At 27.0% G+C, this 24,906-nt stretch overlaps 3 protein-coding genes across 3 annotated transcripts; 1 reads left to right on the top strand and 2 right to left on the bottom strand.

The window, feature by feature from the left end:
* The first annotated feature begins 1 nt into the window (after position 1).
* On the top strand, positions 2-1,983 carry LOC145192312 (SET domain-containing protein 9-like). Its single transcript, XM_080069545.2, has 4 exons — positions 2-116; positions 421-671; positions 1,036-1,159; positions 1,455-1,983. Exons 1-4 carry the CDS (start codon positions 37-39, stop codon positions 1,798-1,800), a joined length of 801 nt encoding a protein of 266 aa, XP_079925671.2. The 5' UTR covers positions 2-36; the 3' UTR covers positions 1,801-1,983.
* A 999-nt stretch (positions 1,984-2,982) lies between these two features.
* On the bottom strand, positions 2,983-11,721 carry LOC145192181 (pre-mRNA-splicing factor CWC22 homolog). The gene is made up of 26 exons (XM_090083815.1): positions 11,687-11,721; positions 11,357-11,410; positions 10,790-11,033; positions 10,505-10,568; positions 10,348-10,411; positions 9,695-9,759; positions 9,036-9,129; positions 8,782-8,856; positions 8,541-8,594; positions 8,382-8,456; positions 7,940-8,000; positions 7,689-7,792; positions 7,135-7,237; positions 6,994-7,056; positions 6,756-6,869; positions 6,560-6,641; positions 6,200-6,260; positions 5,940-6,017; positions 5,691-5,750; positions 4,945-5,037; positions 4,730-4,776; positions 4,497-4,577; positions 4,303-4,404; positions 4,032-4,183; positions 3,673-3,715; positions 2,983-3,597 (listed from the first exon to the last, which is right to left on the bottom strand). The coding sequence occupies exons 2-26, from the start codon at positions 11,372-11,374 to the stop codon at positions 3,174-3,176; spliced, it is 2,421 nt and encodes an 806-aa protein (XP_089939941.1). The 5' UTR covers positions 11,375-11,410; positions 11,687-11,721; the 3' UTR covers positions 2,983-3,173.
* Positions 11,722-14,722: 3,001 nt separating this feature from the next.
* LOC145192543 (succinyl-CoA:3-ketoacid coenzyme A transferase 1, mitochondrial-like) lies at positions 14,723-24,423 on the bottom strand. Its single transcript, XM_090086365.1, has 17 exons — positions 24,157-24,423; positions 23,696-23,792; positions 23,499-23,589; positions 22,140-22,182; positions 21,932-22,027; positions 19,549-19,698; positions 18,805-18,911; positions 18,403-18,463; positions 18,160-18,267; positions 17,836-17,947; positions 17,623-17,717; positions 16,838-16,886; positions 16,290-16,362; positions 16,101-16,176; positions 15,933-16,022; positions 15,556-15,636; positions 14,723-15,345 (listed from the first exon to the last, which is right to left on the bottom strand). The coding sequence occupies exons 1-17, from the start codon at positions 24,262-24,264 to the stop codon at positions 15,202-15,204; spliced, it is 1,581 nt and encodes a 526-aa protein (XP_089942491.1). The 5' UTR covers positions 24,265-24,423; the 3' UTR covers positions 14,723-15,201.
* Positions 24,424-24,906: the final 483 nt, after the last annotated feature.

Here is a 24,906-nt window from a genome sequence, read left to right as displayed (position 1 = left end):
TATCAAATAGCGATTAGTGTTTCACGAGGTTCGGAAATGTTGAAAACAGTGAGAAAGACGCTTAATGATTACAGTCATAAGTTTTTCCCATGGATTCTTTTCAGTTGGAACAAAAGGTGAAATTTTTCTGCGTTGACGAAATGTTGTGAAAATGCATGCTGGGTAAACTTTTTCTTAAACTGAGAAATTTTTCACTTAAAAAAAAATTCTATAATTCAAAAAAAAAACATTTTCCAAGTTTCTTCTACAAAACAAATTTATAAACTCATCAAAAAATTGTTTTGACAGAAGCAAATTATGTTGTAGACGTTTCTCTTCGTTTTTTTTTTGTGGTTTAGCACAGATTCATGAAGGTTCTGAAAAGAAAAGAAATTTTAACAAAAATCATTTGAAAAATATATTAACAAATTTCTTTTGTAGAGCGGTTAAGAAGGTCAACGCGACCGAACATAATTATTACAACCAACCGGCTGTTCATATCGCTTTTTTGATTGATTTGTTTGAAAATCTTTACTTAGCCTCTGGTTCAGAAAAAAGGCCTCACGAGGTTTTATACGATCTTTGCGGGTTCAGTTTATCGCGCCAAAAATCCTTGATACCTCAAGCAGGTCTAGGTATTTTAGTTGAACGGGGGTGCATTAAAAAAGGTTCATTAACAGCAATGTACCCAGGTGAGAAGAAAAATTCATTTTTTTTTTGGTTGTGCTTCTTGCTTGATTTATGTGAAAACCGTGAGGAAATAAATTTTTTTTTAATTTTTTTAAAATAAATCCAACTTTTTTTCTTTTAAAAAAGAAATGTTTTGAAGCGCATTTATCTTTACATTTTACGCTGCATTTAGTTTTATGCTGACCTTAGTTGTTAATATTAAAAAGTTGCTGACTTTTTTTATCTTTTTTTTGAAAATCATTTTTTTTTTCTTTCTTAAATCCTGTTGTAAGCAGGTTCGGTCTTTAAAGCTTGCTTTTTTTTTTTTTTTTTTTTTTTCCATTTTATGTTAGAATCAGGTATTAGATTAGTCTTGTGTTCACTTAGGTACAGTTTATTATCCGATGGAGCCAATTCTTTTTCAGTCCTTCAACAATTCTTATATTCTGAAGTGCTTAGGTGGGGTTCTTATTGATGGTAACGACAAAGGATTGAGTAAACTAGTTTACAAGTATGTTTACTTCTCGATCAGTAGCTTTTAGATTATATGGGCAAAACATTCGTCTTTTAATTTTTTTAAGCCAAATAATAATAGGCAAATTGACCATTATTTTTTATATTTACTTACAAGATTAAAGTTATAAAGCGTTGAACGATAAACCGACAAAACCAAATAATCATATGAAGTAAAAACTTTTTTACATTAAATCTGAACAAAAGAACTAAATGCAAACTTAAGAATCTCAGTATTGTTATTTTATTTCAATTGGTAGTTAACTGGGACTTAAACGCAATATTGCTTATAGGTCAAGCGCTAAAAGAGATGTGATTGGATCATACTCATCATGTGATACTAGTTGGCTTACCCCTACTCAGTTAAATCCTCTTGCGGTTGGTCAGTATGTAAATAACGAAACAGCCACCTTTCCGGCCAATGTTATATATCAAGAGCTTGATATCCCATTTAGTTTTCCAATACATTTGCAGCAATTCCTACCCAACGTCAATTTTAATCCGTTGGTTCGCACAAGTGAAATAAGTGGTGACGAAGTCATGGTGCGAACAGTTGTTCTATTGGCTTTAAGGGATATTCAGCAGGGTGAAGAATTGTTATCGTCGTATTTAACTGAAATCAGTACAAAAGAAAGTTAGTTAAATACTACTTTACGTATTGAATGGACTAGTGTGACACGGGCCTTAAGTTTTCTTATTTAGGAAAACATTCCACCCATCTAATTTCAAACCTGTCGTTTGGTTTTTTAAACAGAAAGAGTTTTTTTAAAGACTACGAAAAAAGTGTAAATAACATTTCTTTAAAAAATAATTTTTTTCGAAGTTTCGTATTGTTGTTGTTGCGGTTAGTTTACTAAATAATTCTTTGAACTAAGATAATCCACTAAACCCTGAATGGTAAAAGAGAAGGGGAGAGGAGGGGGTAAAGCGGTTAAACACATAAATCTTGAACCCAACTGTTGACCTGTTGAACCTTTTGATCAAACAAAAACTATTCTCATGTGTATAATAAAAAAAAGTCGATGGTGGAAATTTTCTAATAATAAACGTTACTTCCATGATATTTCTTTTTACGTGTTGTTTTTGATATAGATTCAAAAAATTTTATATCCCTAAAACTGACAAAATTTGACTATTACAAACTTTTCCTAAAAGATAGTCTTGACTTTTTGTGTTCTCAAAGTTGCATAAAACGATTTGAGAGATAAAATTTACTGAAATATTTATGCAAAAACATTTTTCTTTTAACATTGAAATTTGGATACTTATACCTTTTTTAAAAAACAGAGATCATACAGAAAGTTTAATATAAAATTCTCCTGACTTTTTCCTGACAGGCAAAAATGACATTTTTGTCTGATCAGATTTACAAGGTTTTAACAATTAGAATAATCTTTTTTTTTTTTTTTTTTTATATTGCAATTAGGCATTTTAACTTGCCTGAAAAAGATTATCTCTTTAAACATGAAGTCTTGATTAGAAAAGATATTTTGTTAAATAAAAAAGATGAGTAAATAAAAATAAAAAAAACACAAAACAACCCTGCCAGTGAAATAAGATTTTGTAAATCTAGTCAGAGTTTTTTTAAAAGTCCATCTTACGCTCCTACCTCTCATTGCTTCGAGGTAACAAAATTCCTTCCTAATAACATTCTCATGGGAAGTTACCAAAAACCTTAAAATATGATATTTCAAGCCGTCTCATAGACATTAAGTGAAGAGCATTTGACAAAACTTGCAAAACTTGAAAAAGTTCACTATAGTGACTAGACAGTAAACCGAGACGATCTAGAACATATTTGATGGATCAAACACGACGTCATTTAAAAAAGTTTATTTTTTCTTATTGTATAACTTAGTATTTTCTTTTCACGGTTTTTTTCACTGAAGCTCACAGACAATCCATTTAAAATTAAAACGATTACGTTTTGAAGTTAAGCCTTCTAAGATTGCGCATTTTTATAGATTCCTCGATTTAAAGAAGATGCCAAATAAATGCTTAAAGATCTTTTATTATCTTGTTTTATTGTTCCTTCGTTTATCATCGCGACGTGTTAGATATTTATCATCATGGCGTTTACTTCTCGGCGAAACTGATTGGCTACTTTCTTCTTTTTTATATGAATCTCGATCCTCTCCTCTTTTTTTTTGAGTCAGTCTTTCACTAGGTCTTTCGTTCGGTCTTTCGTTCGGTCTTTTCTTAGATTTATCTTCGCGCGTAATATATTCGTTTTCATCACGCCTTCTTCTTGGCGAAACTGATTTTTTTCTTTCTTCTTTTCTATAGGCAAGATTATGATCATCTCCTCCTCTTCTTTGAGATAACCTTTCCGGTGATTCCTCGCGTTGTTGTTTTTTCCGTTCATCGGGACGGCGATTGGAATATCTATCACTATGGTGACCTCTCGGCGAAACTGATTTATTAGTTTCTCTTTTTCTAAAAGATACAAGTAAAACGTTTGTTTGACATTGCAAAAAATTATATTCGACTTAATTAGTAAAAGTCACATACCTGTTTTGATAAACAACAGGCGACTTTTTGTCGTCTGACGAACCTATAAGTAAATCAATAGAGATAAATAATGAAAAAAGAAAGCACAGTTTCAGAGTATTAGACGTTTTACAAAGTAAGGTATGCAATAAAAAAAGAAAAATTTTGCCCTCATTTCTCTCTAAAAAAAACAGTAATTTGTACATTGGTACAACAAACACACAATAAGTTACGATGCAGAAATCCGTTCAATATTTTTGTGGCAAAAGCTTTCAAAATATTAAATCAATCTTTTTCGATGAATTATCCAAAAAAGGTTTATTGAAAAATATTGATAAATGACCAACATTTTTTCAACACCCCTTAAGACACAAACTTACTTGAGCTTGAGCTGTCTGATGAATCGCTATCTGAACTGCTAGAGCTGCTACTATCAGAACTACTATCAGAAGAACTATCAGGTGCTTCAGCAAGTTGTTTGGCTAATGGGTTGACTTTAGGCATTTTTTTGAGATGCTCACGAAGTTCATCGCTAATATATGAAACATTTTAGGTAAAAGCGAACAAGCTTTTTAGCTTTATATTGCAGAACTTTTGACTGTAATTGAATAACAAATGTAAAAACTCTAAAGCGAAAAAACAAACACTTACGTCAGTCCACCTAAACCAATGGCAGTAAAGAAGTTGATTGAAAACCGAGTATCGCGCGGATTGTCTCGAGGAAAAATTCCTTCCAAATAGGGAGCAGCAATTCTATAACAAAACAGACAAAAATAAACATGCATAAAACTTAAAGCCTGTCATGATCATTAGAAAGATTGCTCTGGAGGAGCTATCTGACTTACGGATCTTTGAGACGAGCATTCAACTTTTGAATTCCAAGATACTCTGCTAGTTCTTGGAACAGTATTTTGATGAAAATTCGACTAAACGCAAATATAAGAAATAGATTTAGTAAAATATTTCTTTGCAATTTAAAAGCATTAAGATTTTAGTTTATTCTAAAACATTACACTGGGGTATTATATCATTTAATTAAAATACACTATCATATTTTCTATTTACTTTATTTGTTTACCTGGAACTTGTAGTATCATCTTCGTTAAGTCGGATGCATTCCATGACCTATATTAAAGTAAATAAATAGACAGAATGAAACTGTCTATATGTTAATTTAAGAAAAGATAAATTTAAAAACATCATATTTATAATACACACAAAATGAATAGCTCTATATAAATACACTAATAATATAACTTATAAATATAAAAAATAGACTTAAAAAACAAATACCATCCAGGGAATTGCATCGCTATGCAAAAGATGCCCAAAAAACTTAGCTGTATTTCTTAATTTATTAGTTTCCAAGTGATGACAGCTATCATACTAAAAAAAATTATAAAAAAGATTAAAGATAAAAAAGATTACAAAAAAATCTTCTCTCTCTAAAACAAATCTAAAGAGATCCAAAGAAGTCCTCTCTAGAAAAACCATTTTTTAAATTATGCTATGAAGATGTCAAATAATATCTAAGATTGGCTACTGATTTCTTTGATATCAACTTTAAAAAAACAGTAAGTTTGTTAAATTCATTATCGAAAGAGATACATAATATCTTCAGTCTTACTTACAGCATAATGATGTATACTTTATAAATATGCGTACTTTATGAATAAATAGTATCAATAAACTTCATAATAAACATGAACTTTAGCAGGAGATTGACAGACTTCTGAACTCCCAGAAAAGACAGTTTTAAGAGTGAGGCATGAACTCCTTGAAGGATAGATGGCAGAAGGTAATTCATTATAAAGGTAATTTTTTTTGACTAATAAACCCTTTTATAATCATAAAAATGGTGCACTTTATCTATGGGGTATTTTCTTCCAAATACTTTTTGACAGACCTAATAATTTAGTTAAGATAGGCAAACAACTAATCAAAATGATTAGTTAACAAAACACTTTTCTTTTCCATAAATTTACTTTTTTTAACAATGCAACTTATTCACCTGATAGTAAAGAGATCAAATATTGTACCTGCTCTTTAAAAATAGCTATATAGTTTTCCATGAACTCTTTCCGCAGAAGACAAAATCTCTGATATAATAAAAGTAAAAGTATTAGAAAAAATGCTAACAACCACCATTTAGATAAAAATATATTTCCAAGAATATATGTATATTTTCAAGAGAATAAATGTTATGAAAGTGTTAAAAGTGTTTTTGGAAGTGTAAAAAAATTAATAGTGGAGCAAGTTATTGGAAAAGTTAAAAGACTCCTATATACCTGGCCTAAAAGTCCATAAAATTTTTCATAGGATCTCTGTTGAGCACAGCACTCCACAACCATCAAGCAGAATTCATGCTAGTAATGAATTTATAGCAGCTTAAAGAATAAATTTAAACATTTAAAAAAAAAGAAATTAAATTTTAAAATATTTGCAAACTTTTATCAAAGAAATAGCAATTAAATGTGGATTTTTACGTCACGAAACAAAGAACTATCAGTCTCACAAGATCATTTTACTAAAAAAACTGAGTAATTACCTCTTGCCCTGGTTTGATGTTTAGCTTCAACATTTTATGGGCACATTCTTCAAAATCCAAACTAAAAAAAAATAAATGTTATAAAACCTTTTTGAAAGCATTATCAGAAGTTCTAACAAACCAGAGAAATCAATCTAATAATATTTATCTTTGTACAAAATTTAATTAGAAATAACAGTAGTAAATTATATAGATTGCAATTAGATTGTAAATGAATTGCTACCATTACAAAGATCAACAGCTATTAGATACATTCTGTAATGGTTTAAGCATTAGACATTAATGAATATTTTGTGAGCCACAAAGTATCAAAATGTGTAAAACTAAAATTGAAGTTTATCATTGAATTGATTTTATAACCTTGATTGAACTGTCAAATAAATTAATCTTCTGAGTGCCACAAGGTTTGTTTCAGTTCTGTCAATGATCTCCATTGAATTTTCTGAGGATGATGAAAAAATATTTTTTTACATTTTTCAAAAATACGAAAAACAAAACAATTTAAATAAAACTATTAAAAGGAAAAAATGATGACAAAAAATTTATACAGCTATACCTTCTTTTCCTTCTTCAGCATCATTATTTTCATTGTCATCCTCATCCTCATCATCTTCATCTTCATTCCCACTTTCGTCATTTGATGTATCATCGTCATTTTCACCCAAGATGTCTGATTATTTAAAATATCAATAAAAACAACCAATGGATATCATAAAAAATGGAAATTTTTTCAAATCATTTCCCACAGTAGAGGTTTTTAAAAAAATGCATGCTGTGTAAAAAACTGCTTTCACCTTTACGGATTTCTTTATACTTTTCTTCATTAACTTCATAATCAGGATCATGTTTGAATACATCTGTATTAAAAAAAAACCTTTTGTAAATTATTCTTTAAAAGATGTTTTATTTTCAGAGTCAATCTAAAAACCACTTACTTAAAACATCTTCACCACTTCCTGTATCATCAAGACGAAGCAGATGCGTTATCTGATCGTCCTCTTCAACCAAATCTAAATCTTCAACTATCACTTGGTAATCCTTGAAAATAAATATTTAACTAATGAGTAACAACTTAATAAACAATTAGAGTCTTTACACTTACTATATCTAACTTAAATAGCTTACTACATATTTATCTTATTATAAATATTTAACTTATATAGTTAATCATCAGGGGGTCAAAATTATTTTTTTAGAAATTCATAAAGCATCTAACTCAATTTTAATAAAAATATGACTTACACCACTATAGTTTTAACCCCTCCCCCCCACCTTACAGTATATTAAACTTATTAAATTTAAAAAACAAATTTAACAAGCAAAAAAAGCAGCAAAGAAAGTATTATAAGTAGCATTTGATGAGCTGATGGAAAATAAACCCCATTTAACAAAGTTTAAAATGCAATTTTTTGTCCACCACAGGATTTTCATAACAAGTTCAATTTTTATAACAAGTAGAACAATTTGTAAGCAATTTAAATGAAGACACCTTAAAACCATCTTTCCGAATCGCAAACATGACTTCTATCATATACTGAACTCTCTTATCAGTTTCTGAATCATGCAATATGCTTCTTAATCTCTCAAATATGGCTAACAAGAAAAAAGAAAGAAAAAAACAGTATAAACAACCTCTTAGATCAAGACATTTCATTTTCAGATTGTAGCTTAAAAAATAACAGAATGATGCATGTTGAACCATTATGAATTAATTCAAACATAAAAACAACTCAAAATTACCATTAACTCCTCGTGGTGATACATCTATCAATTTTAAACCAACATCTTTTAAGAAGCTAATCTGGATGATACAAAAAAATCAAAAAAAACCTGAGTTTTAAAAATTTTAAACTCATACATGTGTGAGACAGGACATAAATTATTACTTAGCTAATTATTGGAGGCTTAGTTGATTCAGAAGAAATATAAAAATTAGATTTAATGAAGAACAGAGTTTCCATAAGATTTACTTTCAAATATAAACCTTATCTATGCTTAATAGATTGATAAATCCTCTATCTCACTGAAAATATAACAGTCTTAAATCATAAAAAAATTCAGATGTCTGGGAGGCTATAGCTTGTGCTGGAAATAATTTTGAAAAGAAATTGTTGAAACGCGAAAAAAAAATTATATCCAGCAAGAAAAATATTTCCAAAATATTTTTTTTAATAAAACTTACTGCTACTTCGCAACTATCTCCTGTTGGATTCTGTAGAAGCAGAGTAAGAATCTCTAAAGCGAGGAGTTCATGCGCCTGAAAGATTTTTTGATTTTTTTTTTAAATTTGGAAATAATATCAGACATAAAAATTGTTACATATATAATTAAAATAACTTACTACTTGTTGATTTACTAAATGAGCAATGAACTTTGCAGAGTTGATGCAAACAAACTAAAATAATAAAACCTGTTTATTATGTTTTGTCAAAAAAAAAAAAAATTTTTAAATATTTCATCAAGATAAAGAAAACACTTCTGAAGATTTCTTGAAGGTGACACCAATAGACTCAATTAAAAATTCTTTTTAAAATATTTGTTTCTCTCAAAGCCAATAAATAAAAGATGATAAATAACTGCACCTTGTCATTCGTTTTAAAAGACCTTCTAAATTGTAGTATTAGCCGTCTCAATACCAGCTCCCCAACTTTTGGAAACTGAAAATAATAACTAAAGAGTTTAAAAATAATTTCAAACAAGGATAAAAATAAACAGTGCTATGAAGCTTTGAACTAATATTATAAGTAAATTTCTTTTTTTATTCTAAAAAAAAATATATAAATTAACTATAAATGTTGAATTAATCTGAATCTTTATGGTTTTTACTTGAACTTACTTTTGTATTTATGATAGATACCAGAGCTGCATAAACATTTGAAAATGTCGGTGAAGCTACTTGTGCACGAATTATTGACTGCGCTAGCAAACCTCTGCAAAACAAATTATCTATCAGATCAAATTTAAAAGCTTCAATGTTAATGAAGTACTAGGATAAATATAGATTATTATCTGAAAAAAACCAGTCTCTGATTATTAATAAAATAAAATCAAGAATGTGGCTCATTGCTAGACCTTAAAAGGCAGTTAGGCCAGCTGGAAAAAATCAAATCAAATTATCTAAAAAAAATTTCATTTATCTGCAATTTTTTTTTGGTACATAAAATTGTTTAGACCAAAATCTTTCAATGAAAATTTGAAACTTTATATTTTAAACCATGGAATGAAGTATTAGTAATAGAACCTTTGAAAATAAGTTATTGTATGTTTGAAATGTGTCTCATATTATCACCCATTTATCTGTTTTTTATCTTTGTGGATTATACAGCACAGACTTCCTTAAAAATTTTCAAAGAGTTAAAAATTTTGGTTTTTCTCTAAGATAATGGAAATTACTTTAATAGAACTTTTTACCTGTAACAAAGTAAATATTTATTTGCCAGTCTAGACCAGATTACTCAATAACTTACATAATTATGTAAATAATAAATTCAGCACCTTCCTCGAACAATGTTTTCCTGTAAAAGCTCTTCAACAATGTGACCAATGTTAGAGATGTTAACCTGAAGGCAAAGGTTAATTTTTAGATGAAAGATACTAAAATTAAGAAAACTCACTGTAGCAAATATTCTTTGCTCTGATGATTTTTCTCAATCAAACCTTCGTTTAAAAATATATATATTTTTCAAACTACACTATTGATTCCTAAAACATAATACTTTGAAATTTGTGCTAGAAAAGGTTTCCATTTAAAACTTTAGGCTATCAAAGAATCAGTATAAATGTAATTGAAACAAACAAAGCTACAAATATTAAAATACTCTAAATAAAAGTGAATAAACAAGACATTTAAAAAACAACTCAAAAACAACTTGGTCAAATTCTTTTATGCAACACAAGAAATTCAACCAACTTAAATTTTTAAGAAAAAACTTTTATATACTTCATGTAGGTGGTTTGTTAAATTATGCTAAGAAATGAGATTCCAGTTTAGTAAGAAATAATTGTACTGTAGTAAAACAACACTGCTAACTGGTCAGTTTTTTACTGCTTTTTCTTGTTCAGTAAACAATTTTACTAAGTAAACTGGTGGTTTAAAGCATCAGTAGAATGGAAAATCAATGATACAACAATGCATACAAAATGATTACTTTATTAACAAGGCCATTTATACTCTTTTTTAAGGCTTCCCATGCCATCCTTTGATAAGCAACACTAAAGAATGAGACATTTAACAATTTTAGGACATTTTCTTTTAGGATGTGAAACTAAATTACCAAAAAAGTAACAAAATAACAATATATTTACCTATTTTTATCTGTTATACCTTCCTGCAATGCACGAAGTTTAGAAGGTGGGATATATGCTCCACCTAAAAACTTACAAAAATTATTAAGCAGTAGTGTAATTAAAAAGAGGTTTAATCAATGATTTTTTTTCTTTTTCGTCAAAAATATATATATATTCTTGATTCATATATATTTACATATGTATATATATAAACACACACCTTTCTTATTGATAAAGTAAAAAGTTAAAAACCTTAAAAAAAAAATCTTAAAAAATACATTTAAGAAGACCTTTTCAAAATACCTGTTTTTGTTAGTATATCATCAATAGTTTTTTTCTTTTCTTCTTCTTTTTCTTTGATTTTTTCTTTTTCTTTTTTACTTCTGTAATCTTGATCACTATTATCATCTTGATCTTTTTGATGTTTAGATTTTTTATTCTTTTGTTCCTTGTCACTGTCATATTTTTTTCTTTTGTAGCTTAAATTCTTATCTTCTTTTTCATGTTTTTCAACACCAAGCTTTTCATCAATAACATTCTCTTTGACCTATAATACAACTACAATCAACCAAATATCTGGAAACTTAGTTATAAAACTAAACTTTACTTTTATTATTATTTTTTTTTTAAATTTTAAAAGTTCAATATTGAGAGACAACTTAGATATCAGAATATATCCAGATATTTTGAATGGTTAAAAACTTTATAGGTGACAAGGTATATTATAAAATAGTGCACAACATCTGGATTTTAAAAGAACAGAATTACTGAAAATACTTGCTAACATGAGGCATACATTTAAAATATTTAAACTCTACATTTATCTGTAAAATGTAAAAAAACACAGTACAATAAATGAAAAAAACTTGCCTTTATAACACTCTTCATTTGGGCTGTAACTTTTGTTATACTTCTAAAACTTGGCTTAAAATAAAATTAAGGTTTATTTTAAAATTATGTTTTAGTATTTTTGTGACATTTAAACTTCTAATCTTTAATTCCCCCTTATATATATTTTTTTCATCTACGTTCCAATATTGGCCCCCTACTCTCCCCTTTGCCCCTATCTACCTTTCTTTCTTGACTTCTTTTTTAATGAACAATTAACAAATTAATCATAATTTTTTTTAATGTATGAGTTTGGACTATTTTAATAGAAACAAGAAATAATAACAAGTATATTAGTCGCAGTTTCCTTACTTGTAGTACTAAGTTATTTGTTACAAAACAAGAAGACCTTTAAGCTAATGATAATAAACATTTGCTCTCTCGAACGCTTAAAATAAATAACAGGTTTTATTTATTCTCTTTGACTTGAAGAGAAAATTTTAAATAAATGCCCTGAGCTTTCATACCGAATAAAAAACAAGAAGGAAAGCAAAAATTTTGTTTTGAATTATTAGGTTGTGGGAGACTTTACCAATGTAAAACGTCATCTCTCGTCCTTTTTGAAACATGTTAAAATTAGACGGCTGTTTATACATACATACATACATATATATACATATATATATATATATATATATATATATATATATATATATATATATATATATATATATATATATATATATATATATATATCATATATATATATATATATATATATATATATATATATATATATATATATATCATATATACATATATATATATATATATATATATATATATATATATATCATATACATATATCGTGAGGTTATTTTGTTCTATCTCCAAGTTTAAACGTCGGGAGAAAGTTTTGATTTTTTCTAAAAATAATAATTGTTTAAAGTTTTAGCTTTTATTTTTAAAGAAATAATAACTTATGTTTAGATAATTTATGATTAAGAAAAAAATTTAAAAAATAATGCGTATTTTAAAAGTTATTATTACTAACTAAAATTAATAACTCATTTTCTCCCAACTTTTAAAATTGGAGATAGAACAAAATAATTCTAACCTCGCGATATATTATTATTATTATTATTATTATTATTATTATTATTGTTATTATTATTATTATTATTATTATTATTATTATTATTATTATTATTATTATTATTATTGTTATTATTATTATTATTATTATTATTATTATTATTATTATTATTATTATTATTATTATTATTATTATTATTATTATTATTGTTATTATTATTATTATTATTATTATTGTTATTATTATTATTATTATTATTATTATTATTATTATTATTATTATTATTATTATTATTATTATTATTATTATTATTATTATTATTATTATTATTGTTATTATTATTATTATTATTATTATTATTATTGTTATTATTATTATTATTATTATTATTGTTATTATTATTATTATTATTATTATTATTATTATTATTATTATTATTATTATTATTATTATTATTAATATTATTATTATTATTATTATTATTATTATTATTATTATTATTATTATTATTATTATTATTATTATTATTATTATTATTATTATTATTATTATTATTATTATTATTATTATTATTATTATTATTATTATTATTATTATTATTATTATTATTATTATTATTATTATTATTATTATTATTATTATTATTATTATTATTATTATTATTATTATCGAAAATGTTGTTGGAAGCTCATGAATGGTCACGAACTTACTGTGAAACCCCGCAGAGAGAGGAGCATGGATTTCTCCCAAAATGGTGGGGCAAAGCTTTCTTAGAAACAGAAAAAGCTGATTTGACAAACTTTTAGCCAAAACCTTCTTTCAAACTATCAAACAATTGGATGTCTTTGAAGATGTATATGTGTGTTAATGCTGCATCTTCTTGTTTTATATTAAAAATTGCGTTGTATTAAATAATTCTTCTTTATTAACTTTGGTATTCTAAAGATGTCAGATAGTAATATACTTTCAAAATTAAAAATAGAAATCCACATATCCTAATCAAAAAATCAAAGTTTCAACTGACTAAATGTGCCTTTGGAACCTTTAATGACGTAAGTTAGGAAAAAATATTTGCTAGGGGTAAAAATTTGTCATAGAATTAAAGCACACATTCAAACTGTAAAGTTTGTAAATTTATTTGTTTGAAAATTTATCTCTAATTCTTGATTTTTCCATACTTGTCGATTTTTGGTTTTTCATTTAATAACAATCATTAACGAATAAAGTGCAAGCTTTTTATAATGACGTAAGTTAGGAAAAAATATTTGATAGGGGTGAAAATTTGTCATAGAATCAAAGCACACATTAAAACTGTAAATTTATTTGTTTGTAAATTTATCTCTAATTCTTGATTTTTCCCATACTTGTCGATGTTTGGTTATTCATTTAATAACGATCATTAACGAATAAAGTGCAAGTTTTTTTTATCAGTCTTTTAAGATAAATTGAATTTCCTGAAGCTTTTTAATAGAAATCTTTATGCGTTTACAACAGTAAAAGTTTTTGGTTTGATAAATTTATAATCATGCATTATTTGTTACTTTTAACAAAAAGTTTAACGGTTATAATCAATATCGATTTTACGCAATGTCTTGAAGTGTTGAAACAAAATATTGTACGATATACAAGGTATCGCAATTTTTTTGGAATCTTTCAACTTTTTATGTTGAAATATAAAAACTACTTTAAATGACTGATATAGGAATTTATACTTTATTCATTACTAAATGTGAAAATTAAATACTGATGCTAAGCGTATGACACACACAAAAGATTTTCATCACCATCACCGTCTGCAGTAAAAGCTGCTAGTGAAAAACATGTTCCATGAGCTGTTTATTTGTAAATAAGACTCCATTCTGTTCAAGTTAAGTTTTGTGAAACCATGAGATAAAACGACTTGCTTCGCTCAAATGGTTTCTCTTATCTCTTTTCAAAGTTTCTACTTGTCTGTATTTCAAAAAGGCGTCAAGTTTTTGCATCGAGCAAGTTACAATGGGGTTGGCTTTCAAATTAGTTGTCGCTATTTTTGTGTAAAGTCCCAATTATTTTATTAGTAGGTTGTAGATATTGGTTAAGAAGCACCATTTTCATTATAGATCAAATATTTTTATATGAAAAAATTAACGCAAAAACATATTCAAATCTGAAAGAAAGCGGTTATTTCTAAAATATTCACTTTTTCCTGCAAAATGTTTTAAGAACAACTTTAGCTTCGTCCCTTGCCGTCGTGTTGTTATATTATGAGATCCCTTTTTTTATTATTGTTTTTTTTTTTGACTCCGCAATCAAAAAAAAAAATTTCTATAAGATCTTCCGACGGCCATATAATTTCAAATTTCTCTCTTCGTCAACAACATCAACATTGATTGCGGTCACAATAAATTTATTTACTACAATCTTGAATCTACTTAAAAATTTATATAAATAAGTTCTCTGGTGAAAAAGAAAACAAAAATATAAAAAGGTAAAATTCAAATTACTCTCATGAGATTGTTTGTCTAAACTAAGAAAGCAATAAAAAAAACACCAAGAGTTTCACCAAATGTTCCTGTTTCACCAAATATTCCTTAAAAATCTGTTTCACCAAATGTTCCTTAAAAAGAACTTTAAAAAATTAAAAAAACTGCAACAACAAAAAAAATTTTCTCGCGACACCATTTCATGGTCATCTGTGCTAAACATTTAACAACCAGCCAATATTGTGACCAAATCCGTGTAAAGCAATAAAATCTAATTAATTTTTTTTTACTGGCATGATTATATGACCTAACAAGATTGCAACACAGTTTTATTCTTCTATTTGCTGCATTGGTTTAAGATCTTCGGCAATCTTAAAATCGCAACCTGTCGATTCTTTAATATCCGAAACTCCCAATGTCGGCCAGATTTCTGTCAAAATTAGACCATCGTGCGGATCGACTTCAAAGACACACTAAGAAATCAGTAAAAAAAACTGCAATACGGAAGAAGTATATCTTCCAAAGTATGCTTAAAAGAATTAAGCAGTATATTTATTCAAATAACTATATATTAAGAGATTAAGAGCAAAAAAATTAGTTCCTAAATTAATGGGGTTTAGAATTTAAATCAACCAGCACCTTTAAGTTTATATTTTGATAGAAAACGAAAATTTCATTCAAACCTTTTCGGTAATGACCATATCAACACATCGACGACCAGTCAAAGGTAAAGTGCATTGTTCAAGAATCTTAAACTGGTGTCCCTAAAGTTAATTAATAGAGATAATTAGTGAAGCCCTAGATGAATCTCAACAAAAAAAAATTACAAAAAAATATTTTACTGTAAAAAAAAAATGGTTAAAAAGATTTTTTGAGTAAGGTAATCTAATACGAGCAGCAGATTCATAATTGTTTGTAGAACGTAAATTAAGAAACTGTAAAATAAAAACGTAAAATAAATAACTAGAAACAAAAATTAGAAACCTATTTACAAATTGTCTTAAAAAATTTTCATTTAGTTTATAATTCTAAGTTTGAAAAGATAGTAAACATAACTGACCTTTGCTAAATGCTGCATTGTGATAATAACTTTTGTATTTGGACTAGCTACCAGGTCCATTGCACCACCTATACCTTTCAAATTTTTACCCTAAAACAAACCAGAATTTCAATGACTATTTAATCATTGTTAAGTTTCTATTCACATTCTGACAGAAGATAAACTTACAGGTACAGTCCAGTTTGCAAGATCACCATATCGAGAAACCTGCATTGCTCCCAACATTGTTAAATCCAAATGACCTCTAAAAGTAGCAACAAAACTCAACACATTTAGAAGTTTTGATCAAAATATAGCTCAAATAACTTTAAAACATTGAATTTTAAATATATTTATATAGAAAAAAAAAACTCTTACCCTCGTATAATGGAAAATGATTCATCGCTTGCAAAAAATGAACCTCCTGGTACAGTAGTTACAGTTTCTTTTCCTATAAGCATACAAAAGTTTGTGGCATTTTTCATTTTCTCTAAGTATTCTAGGGTAGAACTTTCAAGGACTCTCTCTAGAGTTCTAGAAACTCTTAGCCAAAACAATAGCTGTAGCAGGTATACCAACCATTATGGCATTCTGCTATGTGGTGCATTAATTAATGCAAACCATACACAACCAATGGATATTAAAAACAATCCTATTTTCACGAAATGATTTTTATCACTGTTGTTTTTACTTCTTATTTACATACAACAATATTGGAAGTATTTGTGACTTTAGTAGTATTAAAAAAATAATAATATAAAGTTCTTCGAAAAATATAGAGTTCTTAGAAAAAGACAAGTTAACGTTTATATTACTACTTCCAATTCCACTTTTGGAATTGGAAGTGATAAGTTTTATAAAAGTTACACATGTGTTATTTGAGGAAGAAACTTTGATAATTGACAGGACAACAAATTGTAACTAACCAGCATTAATGAGATCTGCGTCTTCATCCCCTTTATTTGGAAAAGGACCCTAAAGTTGAAAAGCATAAAATACATAGCTGCATAACCAATATAATAAAAATGTATTTTAAAAAATATAATTTATTCAATTGTTTAATATTTGTACACAGTAATTTTAATAGCTTTTATATAAAAAGTAATAACAAAAATAAATTCTGTCAAGTACATATTTAAAAAATTTCTTTTACATAAACCCATGAAAATTACTCAATACTTAATACTTGGCCTTGAGCCACAAAGGTCCAAGGCCACAATTTTTACAATGTTGAAACAAAAATTAACACAAAAAAAAAATATTTAAAAAAAGGAATTAAGTTTAAAAGCATTCAATGGAAAGCAATTCAAAGCCAGAAAATGTTGCTATTCAACCTTTTGAAATGAGAGTTTACTTTGTCTCTTATTTTTTAAATTAATAGGAAGTAATTTTCTAATGACTCACATGATAACTTTCTAATATTAGGATTTTATGTAATGATTACCTTAAACTTTAAATTAGATTTTTTTTAAAGTTACATTTAACTGATTTATAACTTACATCTTTAAGTGATTTGTATTTTGAAAAATTACTTTAAAAAAATTTTAAAAACAAAAGTGTATTTAAAAGATATTACTAAGCTTAATTTTTTTCTTCCAACATTGACAATTGGAGATTGAACAAAATAATTCTAATCTTAAGAAATTATGTGAAATTATTTATCAGCTCTATTCAAATAGATTAAAGACTCAAAGACAATAAAACTACATACCAAACCTAAAATTCCATTTTCACTCTGTAAAATAACATTAACATTAGGTTTAAGATAGTCACTCGCAAGAATAGGTATGCCAATTCCAAGATTTGCTGTGAATTTGAGTTAAGAAACAGATAATTTTTAACTAGACACTAGAAAAAACTTTCAAATTTAGTGACCTAACATTTCCTTGTATTCATTTAATTTAGCTAACTCATGAAAAGATACCATACATTCCATCTTTAAGCTCAAGCACAGCTCGCTTGATTATTCTTTCTCGTAATAAATCAGATTCTGACTTTGGAGTATCATCAGACTTATGATGGTGAAGTCTTAAATACTACAAAACACATTTCAAAAACTTGTGAAAAAATAAAAAACTTATAGTTTACTTCAGTTTTTTGCAAAGTCATTCATATGCACATTTGTGTTTATATCAGTATTTATATGTATACTACTCAAAAATTATCAAATAAGTATAACTAATCAATCTATAAAAGCTTTAATAAATCACAACTCAGTTTATAATGCCAACTACTGAAAAAAACTTACTTCTATTCTTTTTTCATAGTGCTCTCCCTTTACAACTCGGTCAACATATATAGATGGAATATGGATTTCATCAGGAGAAAAGCTACCAGTATCCACAATCTCTTCGACCTGAAATGGAATGGTTGTTGCAAATTTGTTTAATGAAGAAACCATTAGTAACTTTCTGGATATTGTTCGTAACTTTATAAAAAATAAGGCATTCATTACCAATAAAAAAAACTCAGTATGAAATATTGAGCTTACTTCAGCTATTGTAACTTTGGCTGACTTTGCCATAGTTTGATTGAAATTACGTGCTGATTTTCTGTTTAAAAATAACTTCATATTAATAACTGCATTAATTATCAACTAATTATGCATTTAACCAACATCATTAAATATTAGTTATATAAAAAAAGAAATTTAGCAGTAAATATCCCATCATGTTGAGGGTACAATTACTGCTAAAGAAATTCCTCAAACTGAAAGTATATACACATTGTTTATCAATTCTGTTGACATTTAATTTTAAAGAAAGCAAAGATATTAAAACTTCAATAAACAAAAATTATAATATAGTCAAATCTATATTTACTTATAGCAAGATTATAGTGTCAAAATGTTTTTTTTTTTTTTTTCAAAACTTTTAAAGTATTAGCAAGTAACCTAAAAATCAAATTTCCCATTCTATCAGCTTTCCATGCCTTGATAAGAGCAAAGTCTCCAATAATGGCTTCTTCCATAATATAGTTTTTTCCATTAAAAACACGATGCTAAAAAAAAAAAATTACCATAACATAATAGCCTTAGGGAAATCAGCAGTGCCCCTAACACTGAAAAAATCATTCAGATGCCTAAAACAAAACAAATTAAAACTTAAAAGCTCCTTTTTGGGATTTTATTGTTCTAGTTTTAAAGGATTGGAAACCTTTGAAAGATTTTTCAAAAAAGCACATAATTACTAGGTTTTTGGCCATTGCTTGAAGACATTTTAAAAATGGGGCTTTTTATAGTATTTGCTATTATGATATGATTTGATCAAAACTGTTAAGTTTGACCATAGAAGTTTGACCATGGAAAACCATAGAAAAAAAAACAACCTAATCTTATAACTTTATCAAACTCAAATAAAACAAAAAAACTTATAAATTAGTTGTTGTTTTTTTAAAAAAAAAAAAATTTTGAACATTAATTTACAGCAGCTTATTATAAAATTAATCATGATGACAAAAAATAATCATTTTTTGTCAATATTCTAAAATTAAAATTGTTTTACAGCAGAAAAATTATAAAAGATTACGCAGTCTCTTTAAAGGCACAAGCCTGCCATTGCAATACTTAATAAAACAATCAATATTGCCTCCAAAACCATATAAATGTTTTAAAAACATGAGCATCAAAAAATATCACCTCTTTAGGAAGACTTGCAACTTTAACAGTACCATCAGGATTGTATTGTATTGGTATCCCACCTCTATGAACTTGTGTCTCATAACCTGTTGGAGTAAAAAAAGCAGGAATGCCAGCACCACCTGCTCTGATACGTTCAGCTAATGTACCCTATAAGCAAATCCATAAAGCTTAGTTTTAATTGCAAAAACTATTAGTTAGAGTTGGACTATCCTAAACCTGAAGTAAACCATAGTATATAAACCCTAAAACCTTTAGAATTCTGTATAAGAAACCTTTAAAATACACCAAATTACAACAAAAACTAATTCTGATTTTTATTAACTGCTACCTTAAGTGCAGTGCATGATATACAAAACCATTTTTGTAAACTTGTATTTAATTTATAAAGAGCTCCACAAAAAGCTTATTTTGTGTTTACTGTTGAGGTGTGATGAAAGTTTTGAAAATTACTTTTTCTGCTGTTGTTGTTGCTGTTGAAACTTATTGAAAACACAAAAACATGGTGACAATTTATATTTAACCTTAAACAGACTAATAGGTTCTTATTTTTGTGCACATTTTTTGTAGCTTGTGAATTTTCATTGTTAATCCAGATTAATTTTTATAATGAAATTATTTTGGACTTATCATTCTTTGTTAAGTTCAAATCAGTCTAAATTAACAACTTGGACCTAATTGTTAACTTAGTTTACATTACCTAATTTAACTTATTATAATTGTGTTTTGATGTGAATGTGCTTTGTGAGTAGAAACTCTGGAAAATAAAAAACTCTGTCTATATAGAATTTCTAAACTATTTATAATGAAGTTACAAACTTTATTTCAGTTTGTAGTGGACAGGATTTACTCTTCACCAATTTTGAATTGAATACTAAATTAGTAATTTATTCATATCAAAAGAACTGTATATTAATTTTAATGCATTTTTCTATTTATGCGGAAAATAATTTGCAGACTTTTATATAGTAGTCAATATATTGATACATATTATAGGTTTAACTATGCATTATTAACTATGCATTACATCACACACAAAAAACCAAATTGAAATAAAAACAAATTACTAAGAACTAAAATATTGAAATGTTTTTTTAAAAAAAAGCTTGAAAGTATTTGTTGCTCTCTCTCTAAACATATTTTTATGCAATATTTAATTACAACTAATTATTTTACTGATTAAGGTAGAAAACTCTCAAAGAAATGAAAAATTGACAGCCTATTTTTACATCTAATAGAAGAATGGCCTGAGAAATTGCTTCAAGTACATCTGATACTAAAACAGCTAGTAGATCTCTCTTATTAACAGATTAGTGAGAATCAAGTTACAGATCATTAACAAAGCGTTTGAAAAAAAAGCAAAGAAGTTCAATTAACCTAAACAGTAATTTCAAAATGTTGGACTATGGGCAAAATATTTTCAAAGATGTAGAAAAACATAAAGGGTTTCATCTTTGCCTCAAGTAAGTGTGAAGATCAAAAAAGAAACTATGTAAGAAATGGTGTATGAACTCTATTCATTTCCAATGGATAAAGAGAACATAAACTGGATCCTCTGGACCCATGGATATTGTTCCCTGTGCAATCTATGATGTGGAACACATAAAAACCAAATTCAAACTTCAAATAAATTTTGAAATTGGAAAAATGAAAGCTCACAACTGTATATAACACAGTAAATAATACTGATGAATAAACTCCTCATGATCCTCATCATTGCATGATTAGGATCCTTTTATTACGTCCTTTTATACATTTGCTTTAATAAACACATTGCTAAGAAAAAATTTTGCATACTACACACACATTCAATTTATTTAGAATTCATGCCACAAAAAGCTGAGCAATTTCACTTATTGGCTTTATAAATGCAAAATTCACTTTTTTCTTGGCATCAACTGTTGGGTGGTCAAACACCTGAGCAAAGATCATAAGGACTTTACACTAGTTACAAGAGTGACAGGTACAAGGTTGTCTGCAAGAGATAACGCAATCAAAACATAATTCTATAGATATACTAACTTATGAAAAGCTTTACTTTGCTTACCTCAAGAAAAAAATCAGAAAATAGAGAGAAAAACAGAAGAGATATAGAGTTTAACAGAGTTTCATTTAAAAAAAAAAAAAAAAAACTCTTCATCTGAGATAAAGCTAAAACAAACCACATGATAAGAAATATTTTTAGTGAGGTAAGGGACAGTGGAAAAGTCTTCAATAACTTTGACCTTAACATAACCCAACCAGTACTGTTTGAAACTAACAGCAAATCAAATTATTAGAGGTATGTATTAGCATAAAATTTGTTAACATTTAAAAATTTAACTTTAAATACATTTAATTTTAAATACATTTATAATTTTTAAAAGATTTTAAAAATTTTTACCTGTGGCACAAGTTCAACTTCTATTTCACCTGAAAGATAGTACTTCTTTGAAAATTCTTTGTTGCCTGCCACATATGATGATATAATTCTTCGAACCTACAAAAGAATTTAAAAAATATATTTACTTGTAAGTTTAACATATCTACATGAGAATTATTTAAACTAGAAAATTCAAAAAACAATGAAAAGTTTATAAGTATAAGCATACCTGATGTTGTCGAAGCAGCAAACCAACTCCAAAATCTTCCACACTAAAATTTTACAAAACTTAAATTTGTTGTTTTTGTTTGATCCAATAATACATTTTTGAGTGTTTTTTGAAATGCCTATTCATTCAAATTAATAATCTAATCCACTATGTAACCCACACTAACTCAATCCAAAAACTTATACTAGTTATACATACTTATACTATTATATTTAACCAAAAAATACAAGTAAAACTTCAACCTAAATCTTTTCTAATAACTAAATTCTGTAATAAATTGCTGTGGGGTGCTATAAGATATTTGTAGCTCCCACACCCCACCAATATTTTTATTTCATATTATGAAAGATCAGTAACCAAAACTCAGAAAACATATAAAAAAAAACAATACTTTTTGAGCAACTCAAAGTACTCTAAATTTAATTTGAAAAAATAAAAAAACTAAAAAGAAAGCACTAACCATTTTTTTCAATAAACTTAATTTTAAAATTGGAAGTAAAAGTGTGAAGCAATTTAATTGTTTTCACGCTGCTAAAATTGTTAATTTTCAAACAGTTAACTAACATTAAAATGGTTTATTAAGAAAATATGATTTAATAATGGAAAAATAAACAACTTCATGTTTTTTCTTTTACTTTTGAAATTAAGAGCGCTCTTTGTGCTTTACAAACATTGTGCCTACTTGTACTCTGATAAATAATCTGGTCTCATACCATAATTTGTGGGCCCAAAAATTGCTTTGACGTTTAATTTGCTTCATTACCACATTTCTTTAACTCTATTAGTGGACACCCCTGTAGCTAGATTAATAAAATTAAAATAAATTGAATTGTTATAGTTTACTGTGCTGTATGAGACCTTACACTGCTAAGCCTCTATATGCTTCCAACATAGCACTTTCTGTTCAAGGACAAATCCATTGCACTTTAATGGGCAATAGAGTTGCTGTAACATGGTGTGCAACATGATTGAATCCTTTTTAGTTTTACCAAAAATTGCACCAAAAATCGATTGTTCTTCAATTTTTTCTTGAATATAATTAGGTCTAAAAAAGTCATCCAAAAAGTTGGATGGCTTTACTTTTTTAAAATTGTTATTCTATTGAAAAAATGGGGGGGGGGGGGGGGGGGGGGGACTTCAAATATGTCTAATAGTGTCTTGTAAATTGAGCTCTTTTTAAGACTCTTTTAAACACTTGTGTTTAAACTAGTTTTATAATTTTTTATTTACCACTAGTTTCATATTTTAAAATCTGCCATTGAAAAAAAATCAAAAAATGTACAGTAAACATTATTGGTAAGTTTTTTTCAACACCAAAATGAAATTTTAAAATTTAAAAAAACATTATTTAGTACATACCCAGCTTCATTGCTTACAATAATTAAGTCTTTAACTTTAGTTTTCAGAAGTCCAGCAATTAAGTTTTCAGGGATTCCACATAAACCAAATCCTTAAAGAAAAAAATCTTCACACAAACTTGATAACATAATATGTATATATACGTAAATGAGAAAACATACATAGGAATATACACATGGTTTAAAAAATTTACAAACCTCCTAGCAAAAGTTTTGAACTATCTGGTATGTCAGCAACTGCTTCAAGAGCTGATTTGTATAGTTTAGAATCGTTTCTGTAGCTGGTAGAAAATGCCTGAATAAATATGTATAGCATATTAAACTATATAACATGTATATTATCCTATTGATAGACTATTTATTGATAAATAAAACTTTTTTCTTTACTTATACTCACCATTTTAAAACTTTTTTAACAAATTGAATATTTTTATTATACATAGTATATAGTACAAAGAACAAAGCTATTGGTCAAACTCTCTTTACATCTTATAGTAATAATAGCATACTATTGTATTATTTTCTTTTTAGTTATGTTAAATTATTAGAATGTTTATACTTCAACTATTCTTGTTATCAGTATCGTCAAGTATATTGTATACATATGTGGTACCATGTATGCATATACCAAAATGTTTAAAAGAACAAGGAACGCTTACCAAATGCTGAGGTTTTATAACCCATGGTCGTAATGAAAGAGGAGAAAGAAATTGATTTAAATGTAAACTTTTAATATTAAACAATCTTGCTCTAGTTATTGAAGCCATAGCTTAATAAAATACTCAGTGTTAGAACGGTTTCAGACAGAAGCTTTTTTGTTTATCAATAATAAACACGTGCTCTCGATTTAACGCACTGTTCAATAGCTGTTTTTGTTGAAATAGTCGGGGGTTAAATTTATTGCATTTTGTATGTCAGAATCTTAAATAGAATAATATGAAAACGTTAAATAAACTCTTATTTAAACAAATAAAGTTTTAAATATTAAGCTTTTATAGTAAAGTTAGATAACTTTAAATTTATTACAATTTATCTATTTCAAAAGCTTAACAATTTTCCTGTTTAAACAGACACCTAACAAGATCCAATTAAGATAAGACCGTTCCCAATGGTTTATGACGTCAAGCAAACGATTAAGATCGGGAATACGTGACAATTTTCACATTTGTAATGAAGCTTCACAATTATAATATAGTGCGAGTGTTTTTTTAATGTTGTAAGTTAAACCATAACGTTCCAGCCTACATATCACTTTAAAATTACAAAACCTGAATAGAAATCCACATTAATTCTACTAGGTATTTCTATATGAAATTACTATACAAAAATTAACAATACCATAGCGTTCATGTAAGGTTTACGCCTAGAATAATATTTAAATCAAGGATTATAAGCTTATGATTCTTATT

Source organism: Hydra viridissima, unplaced genomic scaffold (assembly GCF_058129835.1).
Source record: "Hydra viridissima isolate aposymbiotic clone 2 unplaced genomic scaffold, HvirCarnegie_v1 scaffold_1, whole genome shotgun sequence".
NCBI lineage: Eukaryota > Metazoa > Cnidaria > Hydrozoa > Anthoathecata > Hydridae > Hydra > Hydra viridissima.
The sequence above is the reverse complement of the archived record's forward strand: the minus strand, read 5'-3'. Positions and strand labels throughout refer to the sequence as shown.